Source organism: Anas acuta, chromosome Z (genome assembly GCF_963932015.1).
Source record: "Anas acuta chromosome Z, bAnaAcu1.1, whole genome shotgun sequence".
NCBI classification, from domain to species: Eukaryota; Metazoa; Chordata; class Aves; order Anseriformes; family Anatidae; genus Anas; species Anas acuta.
Window position 1 is genome coordinate 5522960 of NC_089017.1, and position 23628 is coordinate 5546587.

General features: G+C 41.2%; 1 protein-coding gene across 3 annotated transcripts in view; it reads left to right on the forward strand.

Moving 5' to 3' along the window:
- The window catches only part of UNC13B (unc-13 homolog B), a 211783-nt gene that overhangs the window by 50301 nt on the left and 137854 nt on the right, over positions 1-23628 (forward strand). For 2 of the 3 annotated variants that reach the window (XM_068666537.1, XM_068666538.1), the window contains exon 8: positions 12588-12810. In XM_068666537.1, the coding sequence (XP_068522638.1) occupies positions 12588-12810 (223 nt within the window). Of the gene's footprint in view, positions 1-12587; positions 12811-15036; positions 15163-23628 lie in introns of all 3 variants that reach the window. The other variant, XM_068666536.1, reaches the window with a different exon arrangement.

Consider the following 23628-nt stretch of genomic DNA (forward strand, 5'->3'; position numbering starts at 1 on the left):
TCACAGAGGTGCATGATCTGTAGCGTTATAGTGGTAGGCAGCATAGTGTGCTGCAGTTGCTGGGAAATACTGCTCTCCTTGTTGTAGATATAATGCTGCACATCTAAATTTTTGCAAGGTTGTTTTTTTTCTTTTTTTTTTTTCTTTTTATTTTTCCTGAAGTTACTAGCCTGCTTCTGCGTTTAGAAACACCAGAGGTCTGCAGCTACCCATGGCATCTCTAGACAAGGCTCATTTGGGAAGAGTACTGAAGAGGTCAGTGACCATTTTGATCTTCTCAAGGGCAGGTGACACTGAAGATCCTGCTGCAGTCATTGAAAAGGTGTTCTGGATAGCTCATAAAACCAGTGGCTGCAGTGCAAACAGTAAGCCTTATAGCAATCCTCAAAAAATAGTCAGCGAAATTCAAAACAGGACACATCAATGACTTTTCAAATTAAGCTAGGCAAAATAAAACTGCTCGTCTGTACAAGTGAAACCATTGTATGAGCTGTGGTGTGATGATTTAGCTGATGGGCTGGGAAAACAGCATTCCCTGGCCTCTCTGCTTTTGGGTGACTGACAACTCCTGTTCCTCATTGTTTAGGATAAATCCCATCTGGGAGACTAATTTTATTGAGGCTTTGCAGTTCTCAGTGCCTGGTCTGGCTGTGGAAGAGTGATAGGTCTGCTCAAATGAAAGCAGATTCGAAGTGTTGCTGTAAAATGTCTGCCTGCATATTTAGGCTAAAGCTGCTACTTCGGGATTGAATGTGTCTAAGGAAAAGTATTCAGCAAATGAAGGTTAAAAATACTGGCTATATTAGAAGGTTGTACAGTAACAAAGTTTGACCTACTTCTGAACTCTGGAGGAGAGCAGCTCTGTGGCTTTGCTGCTGATCCTGCAGATATACTTAGGTAGTTGTTTTCCTAGAGTACGTGCTGTGTTCTGAAAGGTTTTGACAAGGAAATGAAGCTTTGACTTTTAAATAAGCCCCAACTCTTCCTGAAACGCTGGAACATTTAAATAAGCCTCAAAACTCTTCCTGAAATGATGAACACTGCTAATAGTAACATGTTTCTTAATAAGCAGTGATCAAAAAAGTAAATGCTCAGTTAATCACATAGGTTTCATAATTTGTTTAGTGCTTTTCATGAATGCTTCTTTTTTTTTCCTGCTGGGATTTTTTAATGGATTCTGAAACATCATTAGTCATCCTTTAGTGTCATAGCAATAACAGAAAATTAATCTGAAATTTATAACCATTTGTTTTCTAAATTTGATGATACTAAACTGATCCAAAATTATAGCTCAGCTTTATACGCAAGCCATAAATGTGTCCTTGAATGTGTCCTTGAGCAATGAGTCTTGTACAGAAAGTCAAGATTGAAAATCTTGAAGAAGAAAAAAGGCACCAAATATATCTTCTCTGCTGCTGTGCAACATTATATTAGTCTTTACTTTATGCACATAGGAAATGCTAGATAATCAACTCTAGTCTAAACTTGTATCTCAAGGAGGAGTGTATAAACCTTTTGTTGTTTCTTTTGTTTACTACATTTCTCAGCAAAATAGTCTGTGTGACTTGGTAGCCCAGAAACTTAAGACATGGCAGATCTGTTAAGTATTAGTGCAGTGGTAGAAATGTTAGAGGTTTTCCATTGTAGCCAAAATTGTCAGTCAGTGTGTGATTCTTTTGTCTGTATTAATGAGTTGCACAAGCTTGCAATAACTTTGTGGATAACCATCACATTACCAAGGGTGTCCAAGCCCTGCTTAAATTCTTATCCCTGTCTGATTTTGTTCAGCTATGATAAAGCTGACCATTAGGACCATTTAATTTACTGAAATTAATATACTCCAAAATTTCGGTATAAACTGCGTGCTAAACTTCAGTAAAGTGTGGTCGAAAGCATGGAGTACTAAGCAGGGAGGAGAAGCTGTAGTGCTATAGTGCTTGTCCTTGTCCCTGTCAACTGCTAGGTCATCTCTGTCCTGTGCTTTCTCATCTCCTTTTGTGCAAAGGTCTCCTTCCTCATTTATGGTGTTCCAAAACTGACTGGAAAAGGTGATGATTGCTATGAAACCCTTTCAGTTATTCTGGTTACTGAAAACCTGACTTGGCTCTAACATGCTGCTGTTTAATGGTTGTTTTATATTTTAGACTCTTATTCATTAAAATGGTATGTGTGTAATTTGGGATGTATATCAAATACTGGAATTAAGTACATTTCTATAGACTCCAAGATCTATGTATGTTGTGTGGAGGGCCTTAGTGAAGGGAAAGGGGGTATATGAAATCTAGAAGAAAAATCTGCTCAGTACCTGCCTAGCTCTGTTTGTATTCTATAAACAGTATTTTTATCAGCACCAAGTATATTGTAATTTCTTGAGCTTAGTTTGCTTTTATAAACATGTTTTGATGCTCTCTTTTCTTCACTCAGCATGAAAGAGAGAGAAAAAAGAGAATTAAGTAATTTATCAGCATGTAAGAAGTGGACAGCAGTGAACGGTAATGTTCTGATGGGTGTAGTACGGCCCAGCCACTTTTAGAGACTTGTAAACAGCAGTGAAACAAAATGGCATGCAGGAAATCAAATTAGACTGCATTAAAAACTTGGAATATTCTGCTTTTCTACAGTGTCCCTGCTGATCCAGGCTTGACAGTGTGAAGTAGGGAGGAGGAGTTCCTCCTCGAATAGTTGCATAATTGAGGCACAGAGTGAGCATATGTTATGTTCAGCTAACTGTGGGAACTTAAATGTATTTTATAAAATGTGTTAATGACAGGAATGTTGTAGCATCCAAGGCACCAGGCTGCTGGCATCGCTTAGTCCTTAATTGGAGGTTTATACGAAACCTCATTTTTGAATACTGAAGCTTGTGAATACAAAATAATGTGATAACTGAGACATGCAGTGTTGGTGTTTAAGAGCACACAGAGTAACTAGTCTGCTTTGTCTGTATCATGTATTCCAGTGTTAATATATTTTGTTGCAGAATGTTTTTAGAATTGCAGCTTTCCATTTTCTGTTTGTCTGGACTTCTTGGTGTTTTCAATTCAGATTTGGACAGGTTTGAATTTGTTCCCAAAGGTGATTTGGAAGGTCCTTTTTTCTTCACAAAATGAGGTTATTCATATATTTTTTTCTACGAAGCATGAAAACAACTTGAAAAGGCTAAAAAGAAATTCTGTTTTCATTAACCTTCAAAATATCAAGACTGTCAACCCAGGTCTTCTGTGATTATGCTGAAGGACTGAGATATATACTGTTAGCTCCTGAATCTTAAATGAAGCGGCATATGTGTTGAATCTTTAATAAATTCATCTTTTATCCAAAATGTTAGACGCTGAAGTGAAGTGGGTGTTAGTAAAAACAAACAAAAGTGGAGTTTTGAGATGCTGGCTGGGAAAATCCCATAGCCTCTCTTGGTGCATCTTTTTCCTTGCTTCTGCAGTGTTGTCTTTCTAGGTAGTCTCTAGTTGTAGCATGACCCAAATTCTCAGTGTGAGAACACTTGGAAGGTAAGGAGCTGGTATCTAAAGGAAGCTGCTCTTCCCTCTCTGCTACCCTACTTGGCATCAGCTGCTATGTCTTGTGCATTGAAATAACAGGCTCTAATCTGCTTTTGTCTGGGGGATGTTTATATTGTATGTGAGGAACTTGGTAAGGTAGAGAGGTAAGTAGCTGGCTCAGGGACGTCACTGTCAGTTTGAGCACTTTGTTCTATGGCAGATGTAATATTTCTCCTCCAAGGACAGACCTCATCTCTGGGGCATGTTTTCAGTGCTTAGTGGTTTTATCCTTGTTGCATTTTACAACTGTGAGTAGTGTTGTGCCAGCCACCTAGACAGTTGCTGCTAACGAAACAAGGACTAGGAATGGTCGAAACTGGCTTTAGGAGTCAGGATTTGTGTTACCTTGAAACTTGTTCATTCTGTACAGATCAGTGTTTAGTCCTGAGGGATCGAGGCTGTCAGTCTAGGATTTTTATCTTTGGGAAAAGCTGCAGCACAGGTGAACTCCACTTCTTCGGTGGTATTCCAATCTGCGTGCTGGTTATGGAAATGTATGGTATCGTCTGATGTTTTTAGTCCCCAGTTGCTTTGGGATATTAGATGTGCATTTATTTGTGCATTATGAAATGGGTTTTGGTAGCGTGTTGTCTGAGTGCAATAACGTTGTGCTTCTGCAGAGTTTTGCTGGATCTTTAAAAGTAATGTAGGCTGCAAATGTTCGAACACTGTCTTCCTTTGACTCCTGCTGTTTACCTGAGATAGGAATTGTTTGATGGCAGAAGATGCTGAGGTTGTTTTCCCATGTGCTGGTGGCTTCAGCTAGCTGTTCAGGAATGAGAAAGAGATACGCCATTATCTGACTTACATATTAATAGGAAGTCATCGTCCTTTACATGAACTATTTATGACAGCAAATTAAAGCTCAGTGCAGAGCTCTATCTACTACTTGTTCTCTCTCATCAGCCCTCTCCCCATGCCTTCTCTGATGCTCCTGTCCTTGCTGCCTCTTGCTTCTGTACCCTTTCTTCTGATTGCCTCCCCATCCCATCTCTTCTTGCTTCACGTGCTTTAGAATCACAGAAACACAAGGTTGGAAAGGACCTACAAGATCATCTAGTCCAACAGTCCCCCTATCATCAGTGCTACCCACTAAGCTACTAAATCACATCTCTCTACTTGTTTTTTCTTTGCCAGTTTGGCTGTGTGTTCTTTCTCCTCATATTTTTCCCCTGGAAAAGACTCAGGCCTCTGTCAAAACTGATCATTAGGCAATCTGTGGATTTTTGTTGTTGTAAAAACCAGTCTGAGATGATAGCTGTGTGGTCAGGGTCATGTAAACACTGTCTGGTGGATCCTGGCAGGCTTCTGATGTGTCTGGGTACATCTCCATGTTGTCAGTGTGCGAAAGGCTCAGATGAGTTGTCCGAATGGTGGCTTGTTGCACTTGTTGCTTCTCTGGTCCACAGCAGCATTTGTGATTCCTCAGATTATAGTCTGCTAGTGCTCTACTCCAGAGACTTGGGTTTTCTCCCTCATTTAGAGAGCTTCATTTAGAGAGCAATTTCAGCAAAAAGCAAGAAATAGCCCACTAGAACTTTGTGCTGCCTTCATGTGAAGGATTTGTATTTATTTATTTCTGTACCTGCATATCAACACTCCTGCAAACGTTCCTTTTTACACTCTATCTTCCAAAAATGTTTGTTCTGGGACTTTTCTTTGGAGTTGCCAGTTGCATGCATACTGCAAAGTTGCTCTGAGGGGTCATTAAACATAGTAGTTTGTTGGATTACCAACATCACCCTGAGTTGTCACCCTGAGATGACAACATGGTTATTGAAAAGCCAGAATTTGATTGTTTTACCGACTTATGTTAAGCTTTGGTGTGAGTTTGTTGTCACCTTTGATTTTAATGTGGAGAGATCAGCTGATTGTTGCAGAATTGATGTGTGATTGTTTGCATCCATAAGGTGCTGTGAGGGTTGTAAGTTCTGCAAGGTGGTTCATGCTAGTATTACTGCTGTGGTGCTTTCAGTGCAGAGTTACCTTTGTTCTGGAAGAGGGACACAAGCTGAAACATGAAACAACTTTTGCCACTTGGCTTGCACTGTTAAGTCTAGAATTCAGGTATGGATCTTACCTGGACTCTGCTTTCTGGGACGTTCCATCTGTAATCATGATAATTGGTGTACTAGGAAGGATGGTGTTTAGCTGCTTGTGCTGCGCAGTGTGTTGATAAATGTTTTGTCTATTTGTCTTACTAAATGCATGTTTTCTTAATAATCTATAGAGTTTACAGTGGTCTTAATTTTTTTTACAATGCCTTCTAAACACACTGGACAGTGAACAGGAAATCCCAAAATGAATTTAATGTTGTTTTTATAAATAAAAAATCTTGCTTTCAAGCTCACAATATATAAAGCATTTTAAATACATGAAAAGTATGCTTGTGGTTTGCTTTTCTAAGCTTTCTTTTTCCATTCCTATTCTTTGCTGCCATTTGTGTTACATGCAGGCAACTGGAGTTATTTCGGATGGGGAGAGCAGCTGAGTACGTAACAGTTTAACTTATTGCAAGTTTCCTGATCCTGTAATGATGCAGCATGCTCCAGTATGAGGAAAGTGGGAATATTCATGCATATAGAAAATCTATTCCATTGTATTTTCTCGCACTTTCACTGAATCTTCATGTTTGTGTGGATGGCTGTCCATTCTTTTTTTCCCCCCACTGTTTAGTTTTGTTTTGGCTGAACTGCTTGTGCTTTTATTGGGATTTGAGGAGAAGACAGCAGAATTGGAATATTCCTCTTTTCCTGTGAAAATGATTCTGGTTTCTGCTTGTACACGTTTTTGTGTTGGTCTTCGTATATGTGAAGCCTAAGTCCATGTTTGAAGTAACTGAAAAACACAGGGGAATCAGAAGTGACTGTTTTAGTAAGATGTGAAGAAACGTTGAAAGTGACCACAGAAATTCCAAAGACTGCAGATAGGAGCAAATCTGAAAGTGGAAACAGCTCGCAGGCACCAGTGAGACAGGAGAACAGCAGGTACTGTAGCATGTTTGAACTCAGTGAGACAATTCCATGGCAAAAGTGGTAAGGCTATTCTTTAATGAGTGCTCACCAGCCTTGGAAAGGTAAAACTTAGATATCACAGCTGTCTGTGATCTGTAGAACTGGCTTATCACACCAGTGAGTCTTCAGCTGCAGGAGTTTTGCAGAGGCCCCACAACTCAAGGTTTTTGTTAATTTGCCCAGAAAACGTGCATGAAGCATCTTTACTTTCTGGAATTCCCACAGGTTGCAACAGGCAAAGCTTCTGCTTAAGCTACAGTGCATGGCTTCTTGTGCCTGGAGGACCTGCAAGGATTGGTATTTCAATCTTTAAATGAAGGTGTCTGCTCCCAGTGTCAAAACAAAGAGCGAGTCTGTTGCTGAGGGGAGCATGCAAACAGCAATGACTGCAGCTGCTGCCAGCAGGGAGGTGATTCTGCCTGATGCTTTTTTGTTCTAGACATAATGGAATTTGGAAAGGGCAATCTAATACAGCCAAGTAATTTAAATAAGGTGCCCAGCTAATGTTACAGTGTATTTCACTAATTATATATCTTTTTTCACTCTAACCTGTAAACAGCTGAATAAGGTAAAATCATGGATCTGTTCTGAATTTTAAAGTCTTCCTTCCACCAGTGACTTTCCACTTTCTTCTCCCACACGTCTTGTCCTCCTTGTTCTCTTGTCTGTGATCAAAGCAGAAATTCTTTAGGCATCAATGAAGTTGAATGACTTCCTAATGCTGTCAGTGTTGGATGTCTTAATTGTGTGGGGTTGCTCTCAGAAGTGTGATAAGTGAGCATTAGCTAAACTTCTTTTACCAATTTTGTGCTTGGGGGAAATGAGGATGCTTAGATGCTAGTCTTTCAGAGATTTACGGGAGCTGTGTACAGAGTGTGTCACCTGTTTCTCTGGGGTGTTGGTGTGTGTTTTATTATTATATTTTTTCTTTTAAAGAGCCTTGTATTTCTTCCATCTCCGTTCCTCCTTCCCCCTCATCCTTGCTGTGCTGTCCTCTTTGAAATCTTGTTAGCATTCTTTTAGGAAGGCTTGGGTCAGCATTGATGATGTTTCCAAGCCAAATCCATTAGCTTGGCACTGTCATGAAAAATACAGCTGTCAATTTGCAACAGCAACTGGAAAGGAAATGGCAGAAACAGCATGATGGTACCTGGAAGACTTTATCCTAGCAGGAACTTCGTGCAAGAAAAGTGCTGCAGTCCAGAGTCATGCTGGTTGGACAGAAGGCATTTTGGCAAAGGGACGTCTTGTGCTGCTGACCTGGTTTAATTCTAAGAAAAGCATAGACTTAAGGAAGTAGGGTAAATATTCAAGACATGCTTTGCACTTCAAACTGTAAGTCCAGTTCTCAACTATTGACTGATTCAGCAGCAGAAACTGTTTTTAAGTGGGAAAAACAAGGTTATGAAAGCCTTCAGTGTGAAGTTTGAATATAGCAAAGTAGCTGTCTTAAAATTATCCAGATTTGAAATGAATGTTAAGTGTTGAAGGCAATAGGATGAACTAATAACCTGCAAAGTTGCACTTAAATCATTACTGAAAATCTGTGTTTTTAGTATGGAAACCTATAGACTCAGAAAAATGCCCTAGTGTCCTTTAGTGACAGCCCCCTCATCCCCACAGTTACTTCAGTAGTCCTCTTTAACCTTCCATGCATTTTAATTATAAGATTTCAGAAAGGCTGCACAGTTGTCAGAAGTGACTGATGGTTCAGTAGACAATGGAATATCAGGTTCTGAGACTTGATTAAGGAAAGAAGTTGTAAGAAGCTTTTATAGAAGAAATTCAAATGGGTGCAGAGTGGTGAAGGTGAGTTGTAAATGCCATTGTGTGGAGCTGACAGATCTGTTCTGGACTTGGAACAAATGTCATGTATTCAGTTAGTATGCTGTCTTCTCTTTTACCTTGTTCTTATAAAAACAGACAGAAGTTGGGAGAAGCTTAGTGGCTTATTTTGGAGAAGAAGTGGAGTTTTGGAGTACAGAACCTAGCATGAACTGAGTGTGATGCATTTACTGTTTTTATTCAGGTTTTTACTCAAGCTTGTGAAGCATTTCTAAGTTTGGGAATTGGACCCCAGCTCTCAGTGGCCAGTGTCACATCACCACTAGAAATTTCAGCTGAATGCAGCTTTTTGAGAGGAACTCAGGCTGTACATTGGGACCTTAAGAAATTGTGAAAGTGCATCCCTCCAGCCACCTGTAATAATTTTGCTGTTGCCATGTCCTGAAGCTTGATATAAAGGAAGTTGTGAGGTTAAACGTGACTAGTAGAGCTGGCATGACATGACTGCTCAAAGTGGTTTTGATATCAGTATATTAAAGCTCTATGTATTCAGCCCTGCAGCAGTGGAATAATAACTTCTGGAGGCAGGAGAGGAATAAGAAGGTTTCCAGGAAGCAGCTTGTGTTGGAGAAGAGGGTTCTCTGAACACATCTCCTTTCCTTGTTTTCCCCACTCTGTAAAATCCTACTTTGTGATGTGACTGTACAATAGGTTTTCTTCTTATGCTGCCTATATGCATGAATATTCAGTTATACAACATGAACAGCATGCTCCTTGCCCTGCCATTCAGCCTTACCCCCCACTCTCTAGGCAGTGGGTCCAGTGATAAAGAATCTGTTTTCATCCCTTGGAAGCTTTTCCATCCATGTGAAATTTCTCAGCATGGGATAAAACAATTACTAACTTTGTGGTGTTTGTTATGTGTCTTGTTATGAATTAACTGATCTTCAGAGACTGAGGCCAAGTTACAGCTGTCCTTTTGGCTTGGTGTCCCATCTATGTGAAGAAGACAATAACACCATGTGTGTTATGATGGATATTTTGCTGAAATGTGGGTTGTAAGGTCCAATTTTCCTCCCCTCGCCTTCTCCTTTTGAAGGGATTCGGTATACACAAAGCTGCTTCTGCAAGTTCTTGTCAGGCTCTTGTTTAATAAAATTGAAGTGTCAAGTATGTTAACAAATGGGATTGGCACCATGTACAGACACTTTGCAACGTACTTTCTTGCAGGCGTAATGTGTGCTGTAAGCCATGTATGAGCCAGGTTTTGGTGCTCTTAATCAATCTTAAGCAATGCCTTCATTTGGGAACATTTCTGTTAAATAAAGTGAGATTGCTCATAAGGTAGGTGCAGTTCAGTGTGACTAAGTTTCTGGTGTTGGCCGTATTTATGAATCAGTTCTTGCTGAGGATTTCTGCCTGGTATTAACGTCTATAGATAAGGTAGGTGCATGGGACATACATAACAGAAAACGTGCTCCTGCCACATTGATGATACGGTAGCTGGAGCCTTGCATCCTTTAAACTTGACTTCAGGGAGACATTTTGTGTGAGGACCTCAAAGAGACTTCCTCATGCTATACACCAGTACGAATTGAGAGAAATTCTGGTGCCAACTTTAATAATCATAGATGCTGCAAATGTTTGATTAACATTCAACATCTATTTTTAGATGTTGCTTGGAGATACTGTGGTTCATAGGGAAAATCTTTTGAGACATGATGTATATTACCTTTCCTGTAGAAAAGGAGCAGAAAGAAGATCAACCAGAGACCGTGTCCCAGGAGAGTGGCAAATTTTGCTTGCCGTGAAGTTCTTGTCATATTTAGGTGGGTAGTAGAAGGTTAGCTGGTGCTCAGCTGGTTGTTGGCAGCCACTTAGGCTGGAAACCAACCCCTTCTGCAGTCCAAAAGGGTTTTGGCATCTAACCCTGCTCACTGCTTAGGGACAAGATGCTAGATCCAGCAAAAACAGGCAGGAACATGAGGCCATAGGTTAGGGTTAGGGGATTGCCTCCAGCAGCAGCTGGCTGCATTTATCAGAGCTGTGGGCATCCACTGACTTGTTTCCAAGCTCTGTGGAGAAAACTGGTGAGGCAATTGGTTAATGGGGCCCAGTAGTACAGAGGTGGGATGTGATGACTGGATAATAAGTCCAGATAGTGCTTTTGCTACTGTCAGGTTGGGGAATTTGGAAATCCCTGAGCCATCAGCTGGTCTGAGTTACTCATCCAGAGAAGCTGTGCTTTGCTTCCTGCTGGTCTGCATGATGAGCATGATCGTGCGAGTCTTACCACAGCAGCGTAGTAAGTTTGGCCCAGTATTAGTAAATTTACTGGATTTACTATTGTTTTGATGCAGGTAATAGTACTGCAGATTTTTATTTGCTACAGAAATAATTATTTTAATATAATTTTTGTAATTACTTTACAAAAGTAATTATTGTACATTAGACAGTGGTGGCTCAAGTGTTGAACGATGAGACTGCTCATCTAAGTAATAGCTCATTATCCTTCGGAGGGTGGTGTGTGCCTTGTGGTCTACCAGTACATCACTTCTTGCTCCACAGGGTGGACATGTGATGCTTCTCAGAGAGGTTTGGCATTTCAAATCCTTTTTGTGTACCATTTCTTCAGTATTTCTTCTAAGCACTGAACTGTGTTAAAATTGATGGACGTTGCACTTTTAACAAAGCTGAATAAAGCAGTGTATGATTGCTCTTCATTTTTATTCAATCGACTAGAGACTGACAAGAACTACGCAGCATTTAGACTACTAAAAAGCAGGAGGCTTATCTCTGTTTTCAGTGCGGACAATCAAATTGAATTGACTGTAGGTAAGAGGGTAGAGCCAGGCTTTTTCAAGCAGTTCGTAGATTGTAGGCATGTTTTCTACTGGGGTTGTTTTCTACTTTTCCATCCACTTTAGGACATTGAAGTAACCTGACTCAGGTGGAAAGGAACAGAAAACATCACTAAGAATGCCCTTTACTCCGGATGAAACAAAATGGAAATCAAATTAGTGGGGTGGAAATCACTACTGGAAGAAAAAAGGCATTACCTGACTGTGCATCCTATTCGCAGCAGTGTAAACATTTTTTTTTTTTTTTAAGAGGATCTGGCACGAAAACATCACTCTCTCTTCATTGCTCAGCCTCAGGGTGAATGGCTGTGTAGGCCACAGACCATTGAATAACTTACCACAGGGGGGCATATGAATTTGGTTGTCCTTTCTAAACAGACTGGTGGTGGTGGATAGAGTGAATAATGGCTATTTTTTTCCCTTTGTTTCAAGCATGTTAATGGTGCACTCCACTGCTGTATGGGGACGCGTGTGTGTATTTCATTTTGAGCTTGCAAAGATAACCTTGCATTCTGCACAGCCAAACACAGCCGTAGACCAGCATTGTATTTTTGAACCCTTTCTGCTGTTCTCTTTTTCTGAAGGGTTAGCAAGCAAAGTGCCTCTCCAGAGAGATGAATTCATGGGAAGGGAGCGGAGCTTTTTCCTTTGTGAAGGTTATCATTAGTGTTCACTACTAAATTTAACAGGCTAATGTACCTGGGTGTATTAAATGCAGCATTTTTCCCCTGTAAGAGCTAGTAATTGTATATAGGCAGGGCTGCTCTCCCAGTCCTGATTTCCATGCTGACTGCCTTGAATTTCTTCGTTTTTCATTAGTTTCTCTTAACTTAAACTAAGACCTTTACCAAAAAAAAAAAAAAAATACAAAAGCCAAACCACATTTCAAATGAAAAATCCAAAATGCTGTAACAGTGGTTAAGCCGGCTGAGAGGAGAGACGACATTACAGCTAAACAGAATAAAAGTTTCCAAGAAAGAGCTCCTTTCCATAAGGAAATATTTTTACCCAGAACCTAAAAGTTCATTTTGGCAGTAACAAAGAACTTGTAAGTTTTGATGTTGAGTTATTGTTTTTGATTTGTTTATTTTGTTCTGCTCTGATTTTTATGAAAAATGTTTTAATCTGCCTATTAGCAAAAACTAAAGAGAAAAATCTTATGATAGGAGGTGGAAAGGAAGGTGAGGAGGCAATTGCTGGAGCTCCATGGTACATACTGAGGGAACCAGAGTTTATAACCAGCTACCAGGTGGATGTCCATCCTTTACAGACATGGACTCTTTTGGTAGCTTTTTAAAAACAAAATCAGCTTCACTGTCCCAGCGAAGCAACTTTAAAGAGCCGTGCCCTTAACTACTTCTGTTTCTTAGCCTTTGAAGATGCGGACAGTGCTGTGGATGATCGAGACAGTGACTATCGCAGCGAGACCAGTAACAGCATTCCTCCTCCATACCACACGACTGCTCAGCCCAATGCCTCTGTGCACCAGTTCACTGTACCATCACGCCTGCAGCAACAAGGAGTCTTGCGGGAATCCTGTGCTGACTCCCTACAAAACTATGACCTGGATTATCGTGAGCATGTGGCCGTCAGGTGGGTGATGCCTTCTGGGCAGCTTTTCTTTTCCCATTACTCTTCCACAGCAGAACCTGAAGGTGTTGTGCTAGCAGAGGAGGGCAGCAGAATGGCTCTAAAAGGCTTCTGTTGGGAAGGTATGATGTGTTTTGCTAACACTGGGACTTAACTGTTAACCAGGAAAAACCTGTAAGACTATGTATTGCACCAGATCCTGCAGTTCAGTGAATTACCTTTTAAAGATATACTCAACTATGAGGTCATTTATTCTCGTCCGTACATTTTGCTTAACTTTTGAAGGCCAGGACACTTACTAATAGGTTGTTCTGGTACCGACGCTTCAGTGTGCTCACAAAGCCCTGTCTGGCAGAGTTTATCCTATTAGGATATGCCCCTCTTTCTTGGGGCAAATGTATTTTCTGTTTCAGATTAGCTCCTCTTCTATTAGCTCTACCAAAGCAACATATTTAAGGAGAAAGTCTTCAACAGATTATTTTCTGTTATCATGCAACATTGTTGAATAGTGTGTTTTCCATTGGGTTGCCTGAAAGATAAGTTTACTGGCTCTAAATTAACTTTTTGACCCTATATCAGTAGTTTCACAATTGTTCTTAAGTATTAAGCATAACAGAGTTAACTTACAAGGATCAATGGTTTTGAACTAAAGCTGGGAGCTATAAAAATGTAGCAAAAACATTGTTTCAAAGAAAAGATGAGTTAAATGTAAGGGGAAAATGAAGAACTTGGGTAGTGCTAGTCAACTTGAGAAGAGTTGAGGTATGGAACAGAGCATGCTGCTGCCTCTGCCTCAGGTGTGGAAGAAAGGCAGCTTCTTAAATACTGCCAGAGCTGGAGGTGCAGGGCTTTATATGCATTGTAACTGATTTGTTCTAACTCATCACTCTTGGTAAAAATGTTCTTGTTTCCTCAAGCCTGAACCTGAATTCAGTTTCCTGAATATGCCTGAGGCTAAATTTTAACTTTTTTCTTTAATGATAAAAGCTGAAATTTAATGGTAACACTTAAAGTTGTCACTGTTGCTGGGATTTCATGCAAGTGAGCCAACAAAATGCATTTACTGCAGTATGACCTCATTCTTGGTGCTTTTTTCCTAGTCTGTTAAATACCTAATGTAAGCAAAGTAGTCCCTTTTCCATGCTGTTCTATACCATTAGTTTATAGTAATAAAATTATTGAAGATCTTGCTGACAGTCTGTGAAGATGAATTGAAGCTATTTTTTGTTGAAGAGCCAAGTTGAACAGTGGGTTGTGAACTTCTAGCCATATCTAGTGAATAAATGTGTTTGTAACATGACATTCCAGAGAAAAGACTTCTGGTTTGAATTGTTGAAGAATACTAAGATGGAATACATTTTTATTTTTATTTTTAATTTGTTTAATGTACGGATATGAGAGAATCTAGACTGATAAAGTTTACTTAAAAACTAAGAACTTTGTAGCCTGCTCCCTTTAAGAATTCCTGTTCCCCTGTGCATTTCCTACATGACTAGCAAGACTTTTTACTACATATTTAATCTTAAAAATAGGAAATGCAAATAAGCTTTCCAAAGAAGCTACATGGGATTCTGCTTTCTTATCAGAAAGGTATTTCTAAGTAGAACTGGCTGGAAAAAAAAACACATTGGGCAATCTTAAATATTTTCAAAACTCAGTTGTGTGGAGTTTTGCAAAAACAAAATGTGTTTAACTTTTGCTCTTAGCAACTTTATGTGCCGTGGACCAGGCAGATGCTTGATGAAGTTCCTGGCAGACTGCAATTCATGATTGCTGAGGAAATGACAGCTTGTAGGAGGCTGTATAGGGCAGACCCAGAGGAACCAGACAAAGTTCAGCTAAACCTGTCTTGAATTAGGTGAAATGCCAAAATGCTTCAATTGGAACTGGCTGTACTAACATCTGTGTTTTTTTTTTTTTTTCTTCTAACAACATTTGGGTTTGGCTGGAAGAATTTTGATCCTCGTTATCGCCTGTTAAGCATAATTGCATTCCCTTGATAGAAGGACATGCTTCATTCTCCTCTCCACAAAGGATAACAAATACTATTCTTGTTTGCTCTGGGAGAGTGTTTTGCTCCTGACAGCCAGTCTGACTTCAAAATAGAAGTTTTCTTCTGCACAGTTTTATTTATTTTTTTAATTCAAGCACTAACTTTTCCTTGCAATGTTCATTTTGTGTAACCATGTGTCCTCCATGTCTCCCTGCTCTTGCCTGTTTGCTCCCAAGGCGATATGATAGCATAGATTCCACTGTGAGTGGCCGAACTGACCTAGAGTCCACATCTGAGTCTAGTCAAATGACAAGCCGCCAGTGCTCGCTAGAGAGCAGGCACTCTCTAGATCTGTCTGATAGGTGGGTTAACCTCTGTGCAGCCTGTGTGCTTGTCTCCTTGCTCTTGCTGCTGTGAAGTCATCTTGTGGCACAGTTCAGCTGATTTTTGCTGTTTGCCTTGGCTGTGTTTCAGATCTGTGGTGGTCTAGTGCCGGGCTGATCTTGTCATCTTTTTCTTCTCCTGGGTGTTGGACTTCTTGTCATTGCTCTATTTCTAATAAAACGTTCTGTAGAGTGGCAGGGGAAGCCCTTTTGGCAGAAAGAGCTCAATTAGAAAGAAAAATCATTTCTTTGCCTAAATTAGGCAATCATTGGTTCAACATCTACAGCTAATGGCTCTTCATGCATTCACGTAGCTTCCATTGCTTTTAGCTCCGTCTTGGAAGGGCTTGATCCAGTAACTATGGTGGCTCTGTGAGTCTTTCCAGTTTCATTAGTTTTTTACAGATAGTCATTCCCATTATGAACTTAAAATTGCAAGCAAGAAGTGTAGGAAGTGTTCTACACTGTGTGCAACAGGACTCATTTAAGGTAATGAGTATCTTTCCAATTAGTGCAAGTTACCTAATACTGATGGAAATGAAGCACTAAACCAGCAACAGTGAAAATGCAATGACCTGTTTTTTCTTTTAGTGCTATCCCACCAGCATCCTACATTGGGGTGCTCAGGCAGCTCAGCCTCTGGAGGTGAAGACTTGGTGTATTAGCAGTATCCATACAATGCCCACGTACCCTTTGCCCTTTCTCTTCTCTTGATCTGCTCTTATCATATCAGGGTCGGTGCACCTTCATGCTGCCTAGTTCCTGACAACTGATGACATGAAACAAAGTTGCAGTGCACCTTTTAGATGAGCATTTTGATTTTTTTTTACAGGAACTCTTGGAAGATTTAGACAAACATGAAGTTTTCTTGCTACTAGGTTTTGGGTTGGGGATCAACTGATATTTAATCCTTTTGATCCTGGGCAAGGAATTAAACCTGAAATCCCAAGAACCATGTGTTTGGGTTTCTGGGAAGCTTCAGCTGGCTTGACAGCAATACTACATTCTTAAATCTGTTCTCTCACAATGGACAATGAGGATTACTGGATCTGTTTAGATGCATTGTAAATGGGGAAGTACAGATCCTGAAAAGCCTCTCTGGCTGGCACTGGGTTAGTATCAGTTGCCTATGGGTTGTTTTGCCCTCTGACCCAGTGGCATCCCCAAGGATCTTCATTTTGCTTTGGCAGGAGCCCCTTGAGGGGAGACGATTGTTGTCAGTACACATGTAGGCAGCAGGCTAGAGGGTAAGTTTCCTTGGTGGAGGACAGAAGAGACTCAGGCTGTCTTCTACTTGTACCAGGTTTCGGGGCTCAGATGCCCAAAGAAATGATCCATCCTTGCTCTGCACAGACTTCTGGCCACTTTGCCACCAGGCCTCATGGCATCACAACCAGAGTAACTCCAGCCATGAGCTCAGTAGTTCCTAGATGAGGCCAGGGATCTGGTGCTGGGTCTGCCCATGCTGCAGGGCATCTGCAGAGGGAGTGCATTACCTCCAGTGAGGGCACTCACAGCAAACAGGAGCGGTGGCATACCTGGAGCTCCTCATGTTGATGGTGTGCACAGTTTGTATTTTGTTCTGTATTTTCTTCCTTGGAGTCCAGTCATTGCTGAGTCCCTGCATACATTCACTGCCCTTCAGCCACCCCTGGGAGAAACAAAGTGCCCCGTGGGCTTTATGAATACTGCTAATACTGTTAAATCGAAGTCTGCTGCCTAGAGTAACCGAAATGCATGCATAGCATAGTGGAATGGTGTGCGTGGGTGCAGTATCTTAAAGTAGTTCTGTTACTGTAATAACTGACTTTTTTAAAGCATGCCTAAAAAAGTAGCAGCAGAGTACTGGTACAGCTAAGGCTGTGTGCCCTCAGTTGATCACAAAAAGCTGTTCTCTCTCAAACAGGCGTTTCCAAATTCTGTGCAACTGTAACCGGTGGAATACCATAACCCGTACTGCTTTTTTTTTGACGGTTTGATTGAAGTTTAATGGTGGTAGATTGACAGGTTTTCAGTTTTGTAATGTCTGGATGTTTCTCATTTTAATTTTCTTTTATTTAGTGCATGTTTTTCGTTACTGTTGTTTTCTGTCCTTTCTAAAGTTTTTTTAAAAAATTGTTGTTTTCCCCTTTCCTTTTTTTTTTTTTCTGTCTCTTGTCCTTTCCCTCCCACTCTCTTTATTTTTCATCTTAGACAAGGATCTGTAGCTAGGAATGACAGAGTCAGGATTATTCCATTTAATTCTGAAGACGGAGAAGAAGAACAAGAGAGTAACTATGAAGAGCTAGGAAAACTGCTAATAGAGGAATTCTTAGAAAAGAGTCATAAGAGTAGAAGTTGGCAGGAAGCAAGCATAAAAAAAATGCAAACTCTCTCAAAAAGGGAAAATTTCAATCACTGTGAAAGATCAAGATGCTGCCAAAATGTGTGTGTGGAGTCAGGATCTGTAGATGTCCCTAGGTACCCTCAGGAGTATGACACAATAGATAGGAGAAGGAAAAAGAAACTGCGATACAGCAGTCTTGAAGAGAGTGAACACATGAGCCTGCAAAGTAATGGAGGTCTGCACTTTCCCAGGGAGAAAAAAAATTATTTCAATGGTGTGGCAACTATTTCTGAACTTAATGATGATTTCCCAGTATATGATAGGACTGGAAAATATACCAGCAGATCTGAAAATAAGGAAGGTTTCTCTGCTTATCCCATCCTGCGTCCATACAAAAATGGCTTAATGGTTAAAAGCGGTAAGTTGCCCAACAAGCAGGCATTGAACCACGAGGGCTCACTTCACCTCAGTAATGGTGAAGATATGAAACACGTAGGGATGCCAGATAATACTTTTGTGCCCTTGGATATCCTTGAGGAATTTGACAGCAGTGCTTCTGATGAGTTTCAGTACTCGCCTGTTTCAGATGAGGAGATGGAGGAACTGGCAATGCTTTCACAAACATGGTGTGATTCTGACATCAGCCATTTGAGAGACTTCACTGTTAATTACCCTGCAAATTCAGGGTCCCAGTTAAAGGCTAGCTGTGATAAAAAACACAGGACTAAGGGGAACAAGCATGGTCATCCTATGCAAGATTTGACACTGTCTCCTGTTGAAGAACCCAGCGAGGAGTATGTAGACACGATGGATGAACTTCAGTGTCTGGTAGAAACAGTTTCAGAATACTTGGCTGAAAAGGAGGAAGAAATCAGCAAATTTGCTACATTGCCAGAGACAAGAAAAAATGCTGAGCGCATATCACTGAAGCTGGATAATGCTGATAATTCCATAGAAGCCAGGAAGTCTGAACAGACCAAGCATCCTGCTGCGGAGGAGAGTACCAAGGGCAAATCTGAATCTCTTCCAGACTTGTCAGGTGTGAAGAATACTGTGAATTCCCTGTTCAGCTCTTTGACTGAAAAGGTGGGGTCAAGCACAAAGCAGCTCACAGCCTCTGTTGAAAAGCTGGTTTCTTCCACGCCAGAAAAGACAGAAACCAGAACCTCATCAGAAGGTGGAGTCTCAAATGTATTTTCTAGCAAGCCCAAAAGTGAGAGTTCATCTTCTGGAATGGCGGCAGATAGTAAAGCTGACACAAAGTTCTCCATTCACTCTTTGCTACCATCCCAGGTGAGTGGTGATAAAAGAGCCCCGAATGTAAACTCTAGCAAGCAAGAAACCACTCAGGTGGACAAGGCTTCCACACCGCAACAGCTCCAGCAAACACAGGAAACCAGCAGCCAGCAGAACCAGCATTCAGTTATGAATTCTGTTCTAGGCATGCTTAATCCTTTAAAGATCTTCTCTGAGAAGGAAGTGCCAAAACCAGAAGCCGTAAAAGAGGAGCACACCAAGGAGGAGAGCCATGCTGTCAAAGCCGATGAGGCAAACAGAAGTGAGAGATCGTCTGGACAGACGGCAGCCAAAACCAGCAGTATGGTTCCCGAAACACAGCTGAGTGAGACCAAAAGTGAGGCAGGGGTAAACACAAATAGCACTTCTGTGTCTTCAATCTTTGGCAGGCTCACAAACTCCGTCAGTTCCTTCAGTCTGAAAGCCAATTTAGATGGTCTCTTGGCTCCAAAGCAGCAGGATGTGCCACAGAAGCAGTCTGATTTGCATCATGTTACAGATCAGCCAGATGCCACCATAAAGGAGGGCACACATGCTGCCAGGGAGCAGCCTCCTGCAGATCACGTAGGGGATCAGCATACTGCAGGTCATGGACCGGGAAAGAAGGAAAATAGAGCTAATGGGGAGCTTCATTCAGAGCCTCAAGATCAGGGTGCAGCACCTGAAAGCTTTTTCAGTCCACTCAAAAAGTCTTTCAGTCAGTTGTTACTTCCTTCTGCTGATCCAGGGCAGAAAGAAAATACGCCTGGGCTTTTTAAAGGCCATAAGTCTGAGGAAGATGTAAGACAAAACAGTTCATCAAGTGAAGAACACTCATTTCCTTTTACCAGGAAACTTCCTTTTTTCAGTGGGTTGGGTTTTTCAGACAAGGAAGAACATACAAAGGAGAAAGGTGGCTTTATTCCTTCATTATTTAAATTTTCCTCTGCAGAAAATCTAGCAAATTCTAAGGACCAAACAAGCCGTCAGAGTTCTAGTGACATTTCTTTGCCTGAAAACAGAAGCAGTAATTTAGAAAATGCTGTTTCATTAAAATCTAGCTCTGTTCCAGATTTATCAGACCACAAGGAAGAATTTAAACAAACCAAGAACAAGAATAAAGAAAACTTACCTAGTGCTCAAGAAAACAGAAATAAACACCAGGAGAGTACCTCTCTTACCTTTACTGTTTCAGGAGAGCAGCAGAGAACTAAGAATGCTCAGGAAGAACCTAGACGTTTAAAAGGAGGGTTACCAAAAGGACTAAATGCAAACTTAAACGACAGTGTAGTTGAATCTATCCCTTCAGACAGAGGGCCAGAAGCTGCAATTGCAGATGATATGCAGAAGAAGCACACACCAGGTTTTCTTTCTGGATTGCTTCACATTTCTTCCAATGAAAACACTGCCAATAACCGTGAGTTGACTGTTAAAAATGAGAGTGATAGCCACAAAGGCAGTTCTTCTGGATTATTTTCTGGTTTATTTAAACTTGCTTCAAATGAAAATGTGGCTGAAAGTAAGCAGGAGAAGGTGAAATCAAACTCTCTTGGTTTCATGAAGCTTTTTGATAGAAGTGAGGATTCTAACTTGGAGAGAAAATCCAGTGACTCGGGAATTACTTCTGATACTCAAAGCAGCACTGCAGAAAAGCAAGAAACTTCCAGCTTCTTTAAAAATCTGCTGCCCAAACCAAAGGAGAAACTGGATAATGTGAAAACGATGGAATCTTCCAAAACTACTGACCACCTGCCCAGCACAAGAGTAAATAAGCCTGCTGGGCATTCTGTGCCCCCTGATGCTCTAAATCCTCAAGCTAAGGTACACGACTTATCTGGAAAGTCTGTGAAGAGTAGGCAAGTCGCTTATCAGGATGCAGAATCTAGGAGTTTTCCAACCTTTTTAAAGAAAGAGTCAAATGAATTTCATAATTTGACTAATAAAAACCATAAAGTTACAGAGCAGTACTCAGCTTATCAGGAAACAAGAAGTCATTCTAGCTTTGAATGGGAATATGAAGTGGGGGAGCTTGTTGACGCTCGTGAAATAGCCCTGCCGGTTTACTATGTATTAAACCAGAACTCTGTTCCGCCCCCTCAGTTCATGGACTGGCCTGAAAATGACATGGTAGTGAATCTCTGTAAAAAGGATGGAAATGCAAATGTGATGGATTGGCAGACTAATGCCAATTTTGATGGACAAAGTTTGGATTTAAGTGTGATATCATATGAGTCATTTGACCAATTAATGTTTCAGGATGTTTGTTCAGAAGAAAACGATGCCTGGACTGCTAATTCCCTCAATGAAAGTTACAGTAACTTTCCACCATTTGAGAGAGAAGGCAGTTACTCATTAGAAGAGCTGCCAATGGATTTAAGCTACTCCTCTGGCTGTGATGGAACTATGTGGACCCTAATTGACCAAGAGACTTTAAGTATGGATGAGAACTTTATGTACTCATCCTATAGCCAGGACTATCAGGAGTGGCTGATGATGCTTGAGCAGGGCGTATGGTGGCCATCAGAAGATGGAGATTGTGGATACTACATGTACAGCGACAGCCAGTATGTGTATTCACTGCTCACTGATCCCACTGGGCAGTATGTTTATGTGTGTGCTCCAGAGACTTATTCCTACCCAGAGTGCTGGGATTATAATGTTCAGATGGGTTCCATTCCAAGAGCTGTGCTGGAAGACAACACAATTGCTGTTTGTGGCTTTAAGGTCCCTCTTGGCAATGAAGATGAGCTGTTTTGGTTTGCTGAGGAGGAGTGCTTGGATGATTATTCAACAAATAAACCTCTGGATTTGTCAGTAGCTTTGCAGAGGAGTGATCAGTTAATGAACATGAATTTGGAGACGTTTTCACAGATGTTTGAAGAGTCCATTTATTATCAGAGAGAGCAGCCACTAGACTTCTCGGGTTATAAACTTCAAAAACTCAAAGTCGATTTTAGACCTGAAAAGGAAACCCAGAACTATGCCGAGGAATCTGCGGTAACCCTTGATCTTAGAACACATTCCAGAGGGGCTCGTGATAAATCGCTGAGTAAGGAAGCCCACACCAAGGAACTGGATAAGGCTGTCCCTGTGACTACTGCTGGGGGCGGATCGTCAGGATTCTTTGGTTTCCATCTGTTTCAATCTACTCCTAAAGCTGAAGAAACTGTGGCAACTACTGAAAGAGTAACAGAAGCAAAAAAGACTGAAGAAGATAAGAAAATGCCAGTGAACAAAGTTACCTCTCTGTTTTCTGCATTGGGTGGGCTGATTGGGAAGTCTTCAGGTCCTGACTCGGAGACACCAGAAGATTCTTCCTTGAAGAGAGCAGACACACGGTCAAAATCATCGGAAGATAAAACTGATGTTTTATCACTTGTACCAAATAGGAAATCAGATGAGGCACAGGCAGGGCAAAAGATTCCTGTTACATCACAACTGAGAAGAAATACTTCATCGGATCATAGCTTGGAGGCTGCTAGAAACGAAAAGCTGGAATTCAATCAGAATGAAAACATCCATGTTAAAAAAGCAGGATTAACAAAATCTCCTTCTCAACTGAGCCAAACTGCTCCAGATGGCAGGCCTGTAAGAGCAGAGGGACCTGCTAAGGCAATGCCAGCTTCCAGGCATCTTGAACGACATGTGAGTATTAATGAACCCAGTCAACCACAGCCAAATCAGAGCCACCCAGCCCCTGAGCCCGAGGAAACATTATTTAAAAGCGCTCTGAAACTGTTCAGCCTTGGGGAAGATTCTTCTGGAAGCTCAGCTGCTAACAAAACCCAAAGTTCTGGATTTTTTGACTTCTTCAAAACACAAGTAAGTAAAGCACCACAACCATCACCAGATCTGGAAAAAAGTCAGAATGATAAACCAGAAAAGGTGATACATCCAGAACAGAAGGAAGCCTCCACCATCTCATCCTTGTTTGGATCCATTGGAGATCTCTTCAAAGTGGAAGCTGTGTCTTCTCAGCCAACACCAAGTGCTGCAACTCTGCCAAAAACCGGTAGTAGAAATGTGGCTGAATCAAGACAAAAAAGTGAAAAGTCTGGTGGTCCTCAGAGTGTTAGTATGCCATGTCTGTCCTCCACTCCTAAGGAAGGGGTGAGAACGGAAGGCACAGACAGGCAGATCTCTCCTAGCCCTGGGGTACAAAAGGAACAACCAAGTAGAAAAGCTGAGGAGAAGTCTTCTGAAGGTAAAAAAGTGCCTCCTGGACTTGCTTCACAGAAGCCACTGGGTGTAGGTCCCAATCTAAGCCAGTCGAATCAGTCAGCTGTACCCACAGACAGACCAAAGCAACAAGGAGGAAATCGTTCAGGTGGCACAACTAATCAGACAAAACCAAGGCCAGATCAAATCCCTAAAGAATCAGGTTTCAGTTTCCCATTCAGCTTTTCTGATATCACTGCTCCAAAGCCACAGCCAGCCGGTAGGAGCATATTCTCCTTCTTCACTGGATCAGATGAACCAAAGCCATCAGCACCCGCTCCTGCTCCTGCTAGTGCAAAGCAGCAAGAAACGGAGGGGCTGTTTCATCTGCCCTCCTTCTTTTCCAGTGGTCCAACTGCTGACAAGAGCGTACCTCAAAAAAGTACTAGCTTTAGCTTCTTCAATTTGACATCCTTTTTGGATGAAAAGCCACAAACTGCTCCAGGACAGGAGGTTAATACAAAACCACCTAAACCAGCGAACTCTAAGCCATATATGACACAAAGTATTTCCAGTGATTCCGGTATCAAAATTGCTAGTTGTGCCAGCCAGCAAGATGCAGACAATAAAAAAGAAGTTGATGATATTATTGCAGCAGTGACTGGCAAACAAACGTTTAATAAAGT